Consider the following 6,303-nt stretch of genomic DNA (forward strand, 5'->3'; position numbering starts at 1 on the left):
TCCCTAGAAAAAAAATTAGTACTTTTATTTCATTTTGTTTTTCGTTAGTATTATTCACGAGGTTTCTCTCAAATTTATGTCCTACCTACCAAAGGAGCCGTAAGGAGCCTCGATTAAAGGTTGGATATAGATCATAGAAATCCGAGATTCCCAAGAAAAATTAAAAACAGATTAATGGGCATGAAATGATTTCATCACCAAATAGATGGTTTACTTCGGAAGCGCACGCCGAAGAGTATTTGAAATGGTGATGAAATCGTGTTAGTAGCAACGAATACTATAGCCTACTGACCAATATGTGTGTGAATATATATAAAGAAACTGGAGTCTGGAATTGGAAAAAAGGATAGCGAAAAAAAGGCAGCATGATTTTAATAAGTATATAATTATTAAATGATAGTGAACCACTGCTTAAAAGAACCTCATCTATCGATACATTTAGTATATTATTATTAAAGGAAAATGCTACTTAGCCTCTCAATATTATCACTTAAAGCTGCTACTTAGTATTTTAATTTATTTTTAGTAGTGTTTAAGGAAGTGGTTATTAATGAAGTTGTATATTTTTTTAATTTTTCTTAATTGTTAAAGATTTTAAAAGAATATTTTAATAAAAATAACCAATTTATGTTAGCGGTACACCAGCGGTAACTAGTGTTCTAAAGTCACATCAATTCACTCTTGTGTTAGCGTTAGGTGAAAATTAAATGAGTTTAATTTAAAGTTTCAGGTTGTTCTACCAAAAATTTAAAGAAAATGTTAAATGTATTAACAAAAAATTTATATATTCACTAGCTTTTTCACATTTTTTTTTTTATTTTTAATGAAAGTGGTGTAAAATGAGGAAGCATGTGGATATATAAGTTTATTGTAAATTTTTTGTGCGTACAATTATCATTACCATTTAAGATTTATTTATTGAGGGTAATGATGCATGTACAATCTTTGAAAGAAAAGGAAGAAAAAATCACCAACCACTTTCGTTTGTGCCAGTGTTATTTAAAAGAGGAGAAAATAAAAACGAGTGTAGGGTGGCTTTGAAGTCGCAGCTTAGAAGTACGAAGAGCACAGCCTTTTTATCAACTAATTAAGTTGGGAAGATTCAAAGCTCAGTATCCAGAAGTAACATGGTCAAGAAGCAAATCACCAACCCACAAACAAAGAAAAAAAAGGATCACCAACCACAAAAGGTGCGACATGCAACCACCACGCTTACCCAAATGACAAAGATGAGAACACCTACCTCCCACCATATTTGAAAAGCACTGAAAACTCCGTCACCATCCGCTCTCTTCCTTTTAAAGACTTCCTTTTGTAGTATTTGTAACAGCAATAACGACACCAACACAAACACAACTACGCATATATCCAACCAACCAACCAACCAGTTTGGACCGTGAAAGAGCCGCACAGACACAGAGCGAGACCAAGAATGGCGAGTTCTGGAGTAGCATTGGACGACATACCTTCTGTTGATATCATGAGCGAACTCCTCCGCCGCTTCAAGTGCTCCTCCAAGCCTGACAAGCGTCTAATTCTCGTCGGTAATACACACACACATATCTTTTCACACATGTAGTCTGTTGTCTTTTTTATTTTTCTGAACGGTTGTTTTTATCATCAATTCTCATATTTGTTAAACGGAGACATTTTTTTTTCCCTAGGGATTTTGCTTCGATGACATAACAATTTGTTCGGTTGGTCTGGATATGTTCCAATAGCCTAGTTATTAGACTTTCGTTTGAAGTGCTTGATGTGTTTGACTTTATTATCGCACACATGGCAGACCTTTTTATTCACGTGTATGTAGGATAGGCAAGCCTGCTCCATTTCCCACTCGAATTTGATCAGAACCAATATACTCATCAACCAATATACTCATCGGCACGAAGGCTCAAATTATTAAGATAGATGTAAGATGATGGGTAGTTTGTTGACATAGAATCAAGTCGAGTGGTAAGGGATGTGATGAGTTGATCGTATTCAGGACCGAGACCTGCAAGGATGTAACCAATGGCTGAAAGGGTATCACCAAAGGACTTCATTTTTTGGAAAAAATGAGCAATTGAGAGGCTGCCTTTCTTGGTAGATACAAGATTGAGTCTAAGGTGCATGATTTTGGCATTAGATTGGGTAGAGAAGGATCGTTCCAAAAATTGCCACACTTGACGAGAGGTGTGGAAACCAACCGCTTGAGCAAGAACCTCTTTTGAGAGAGAGGAGCTGATTGCAGAAAGCAGGAGTTGATCCTGCTGATACCAGTGAATATATTCTGGGTTTGGAATAGGGTCTGAGTTGGAGGTATTGGAAGAACTGAAAATGAGTGCAGGGGGTGGCATTTTAGAACCATCAACAAAACCAAGGAGTTGTTGTCCTTTGAGACGAGAGGAATTGAGCACGCCACAACAAGTAATTATCAGGCATGAGTTTGAGTGTAATGAGATGATTGATGTTGGTAATTGGAATGGTAGATGAAATCGGAGTGGTTGGCATGGTTTGAGTACTGGAGGGAGATGAAGAAGCCATCAAAAAAGAAATTTTTCGTGTGGCTCTGATACCATAAAAAGGTATTATGAAAGGATGGTTTTTATTGAAAGGTCATCGTGTACATGGCAGTATATATATACACAAAAGCAAGTAAAAGCATATCCCATAATATATGGGATGATTGACTTTGTGCAATATGGAAAAGGAAAGAATACAAAAGCTGTCACATTTCAGCTTGTGGAAATCTTGCCATTAGTCTTTCTGTGATGTGTGGTAGAGTGAGCTGACAGCTTGTGGAAGTCTTGGTCTTGCCAATTAATCTTGGCGTGATGTGAAGTAGAGTGAGGTAGAGTGCGCTGAGTAGAGTGAGGTAGAGTGAGCTGACAGCCTGTGGAAGTCTTGGTCTTGACATTAATCTTGGCGTGATGTGTGGTAGAGTGAGCTCAAGGAGATACGTTAACAACGTACGATTTTGAATAGGAAAGTTTTCTTGTATTGCACTTAGCCTTGTTATTCGAGATTGATGTAAGTTGGAGGCTTATCTATAGCATTGTGCATGATAATTTTTTAGTATGTGGCTGATGTGTGATTGTGAATAATCATCTCGGTTAATTTGTATGAACATGGCAGGACCACCGGGATGTGGAAAAGGCACACAGTCGCCAATTATCAAGGATGATTACTGCTTGTGTCATTTGGCAACTGGTGATATGCTGAGAGCTGCAGTGTCTGCTAAAACTCCTCTTGGAATCAAGGCTAAAGAAGCCATGGAAAAGGTAATATAATATGCCTTTTGATTTTTTGTGGGCATTCTTGTTTGTGATTGGTTCAGTTGTTGAATCTGGTTTTGTTTCATAGGGAGAACTTGTATCTGATGATTTGGTCGTTGGGATCATTGATGAAGCTATGAAGAAGCCATCATGTCAAAAAGGTTTCATCCTGGATGGTTTTCCGAGGACCGTGGTTCAAGCACAAAAGGTTGTGTTCAGTTTTCTTTTTTATTTTTTTATCTAATGTTCTTCTTGTTGTAGATTTCTGATATATTGATCTCATTAATTAATGCAGCTTGATGAGATGCTTGAGAAGCAGGGAGTTAAAATTGACAAGGTTCTCAACTTTGCAATTGATGATTCCATATTGGAGGAGAGGATCACTGGTCGTTGGATACACCCTTCGAGTGGTCGAACCTACCACACAAAATTTGCACCTCCCAAGGTTCCTGGTGTTGATGATGTAAGTTGATGCCATTTGTTCTCTGACAACTTCTGTATTGATGACAATTGACGTTTGATAGAGTGTCAACTAGCTACATTAATTTTAGATGCTATGATTTTGGGTTATTGTTTTGTTTTTTGTTTTTATGTGTTTGGTACATCCTGTCATGATAGTCTAAACAGATGCTTGATAACCCAAGCAATGCTTTGTATCTACACGATAAAGAAATCTGGACTTCATGTTCTGAGTTTTGTATGCATATTTAAATGCATTTTCATATTGTGTTGAGGTTGGAATTTGAATGGATTGATCAGTTTAACAATTTCATTTTTCAAATTTTATGAGGTGCTGCCAACCTTCTGAATTTGGGGTGTTTCTTACTTCTGTGAATCATAAGTTTTGATCTTCTACTTTTCTCACTGAAGGTTACAGGAGAACCTTTGATGCAACGGAAAGATGATAATCCGGAAGTTCTCAAGTCAAGGCTAGCAGCCTTTCATACACAAACCAAACCGGTACACTTCTAGTATTCTACAACCTATAATGAAAATTTCTTTCAAAGTGTCTTGTTGGTTGATATGACTGATGTATTGATGTTGCTGTCCTGGTGAAGTCTGAACTCTTTTCTTCTTATGTATATGTCGCATCTCCTTAAGGTCAAATATAGTTTGCATTCAGTTATTTTTGTGTACTTGAATCTGCTGAATTGTGGAGTTATTTTTTGAGTTTATGCAATTGACATCAAAATACAGCATTGCAATTTTCTTTGCATGTATATTGCAGAGTCAATCTTGAGAAATACTGCTCTTATTTGCAGCTATTCTAGTTACATAGTTTGAAGGAACTCGTTATATTTGGAAGGGGGAAACATTTTATTATGCCATAGATATGGAAATGAAAGCACATTTTGGCCCAACTCCAAAAGGATAAATTTACCTTTTGGAAAATGATTTGTGCAAGCCTAGGATGTGCAAGCTCTGTGCGAAGTCTTTGAAAAAAGATGGGACCCACCTGAAAAAAAACCCACTTTTATGGAGTCATACTTTTTTTGTCAAAAGACTTACACCGCTTAAACCCGTATCAAACATTACTCAATGGTGGCTATTTGGATAGATGAATGCCCCTTTCCCCCAGGTGGAAGCAAGGGGGAGTAGCGAGTAGAGACTATGGTGTGTCAGAATTTGGCATGAAAGTATGTGCAACTGTTCATCTATTTCAGTAATTTTGGTTCCCATTATAATGCATAGAGGGATGGCCAACAACAATTCTGAGACATGCAACGAGGCAATGACACAATATTGGATTACTTTGTGAGCACCATGAAGAAATTCTTGCCCTTGTTTGTCGGAATTCTATAGGGATGTCCATTGGAATTTTATGGATCATAGTATTCATTTAGGAGAGTCAGTTGTGGTCTTTCCTTACCTAATTTATGCTGTCAATAAGCCTCTTAAAACATGATCTTCTGTCTATACTGTTAGACATTTGTATTTTTTATGAAGTAACCGAAAACTTTATTGAATAGCACAAAAAGCATAGCTCATGTACATTGGAGGTATACAAGAGAAACATCTAATTAAGAGTAGAAAAATATACAAGGAAGTCATGAAAACTCGGATACTAAAATTTAAACTCTCCCATCATCCTTAAAATTTTATTACTCCTTTCCGTCTAATTACACCACAATAGACGAATAGGGTCTTTCACAAAGTGGTGTCCTCTTTTTTAGGCATACACCACGTTTGTATTTTTTATGGCTCTTGCTACACTTACGATTCCATGGTGATTTTTAAAATCGAGTACCTCAGCTATCTTAATTTAAGAGGCCGCCAATCTTTTAAACTAGAGCAGTTCATTTGACCAAAATTCTCATATCCTTGAAAGTCCACTGTTTACTCTTTGCTCTCGATTTATTATGTGTATTGTTATTTTTTTTTTCCCCCTTGTACTTGTCTATATTCTGAACGAGTTAAATATGTTTAATCTGCAGGTCATCGATTATTATGGCAAGAAGGGTGTTCTTGCACAGCTGCATGCGGAGAAACCCCCAAATGTGGTCACTACTGAGGTTCAGAAGGTTCTCTCGCAGTAAACATTTTTGTTATCTACTCTATTGTAACCTGAGACATTCTCAGATCGGCTGATTTTCCCCTTTCTTTCAAGTTTAATGTGCCTTAACTTCGAGGCAGTTGCAGCTGTTTTTAAGAGTTTTCATACTTGCTTTCGACTTGGCTGCATAATAAAAAAAGTTGACAGTGAAATTTCTGAAATTTATGACACTATTGGGAAATGAGAACTCTTCAAAAACCGTCTTTCAGTATTAATGGTTCGGCTACCTTTTTCCAAAGGCGTTGATTATAGCAGGGCAACACGCTGTCCAACTCACATTTCCAGGTAGTTTATTTATCACTGGGTCAAATTTCAAAATGCGTTGCAGCTTTCATATTCAGTTGCATGCCCAGAAGGGAAAAATGATGCTAAAACTGGGAGTAGTCTGGATGATATTTATTATGAAAAAATCTAGTTGCAAGCACAATCGTGCATTAATATGTGCACCAATCTCAAGTGATTGATCAAAAAGTAGATTTTATTGAAAACAGT

The 6,303-nt window shown here is 36.8% G+C and overlaps 1 protein-coding gene across 1 annotated transcript; it reads left to right on the forward strand.

Moving 5' to 3' along the window:
* Positions 1 to 1,016: 1,016 nt before the first annotated feature.
* LOC122310477 (adenylate kinase 4-like) lies at positions 1,017 to 5,972 on the forward strand. The gene is made up of 6 exons (XM_043124350.1): positions 1,017 to 1,544; positions 3,118 to 3,263; positions 3,346 to 3,465; positions 3,553 to 3,720; positions 4,128 to 4,217; positions 5,693 to 5,972. The coding sequence occupies exons 1-6, from the start codon at positions 1,433 to 1,435 to the stop codon at positions 5,792 to 5,794; spliced, it is 738 nt and encodes a 245-aa protein (XP_042980284.1). The 5' UTR covers positions 1,017 to 1,432; the 3' UTR covers positions 5,795 to 5,972.
* The last annotated feature ends 331 nt before the right edge of the window (positions 5,973 to 6,303 follow it).

Source organism: Carya illinoinensis, chromosome 5, assembly GCF_018687715.1.
Source record: "Carya illinoinensis cultivar Pawnee chromosome 5, C.illinoinensisPawnee_v1, whole genome shotgun sequence".
NCBI classification, from domain to species: Eukaryota; Viridiplantae; Streptophyta; class Magnoliopsida; order Fagales; family Juglandaceae; genus Carya; species Carya illinoinensis.

Coding starts and splice junctions, on each gene's coding strand:
- LOC122310477 (XM_043124350.1), top strand. CDS start 1,433: ATGGCGAGTTCTGGAGTAGCATTGGACGACATACCTTCTGTTGATATC. Junction 1,545..3,117: donor CAAGCGTCTAATTCTCGTCG/GTAATACACACA, acceptor TGAACATGGCAG/GACCACCGGGATGTGGAAAA. Junction 3,721..4,127: donor AGGTTCCTGGTGTTGATGAT/GTAAGTTGATGC, acceptor TTCTCACTGAAG/GTTACAGGAGAACCTTTGAT.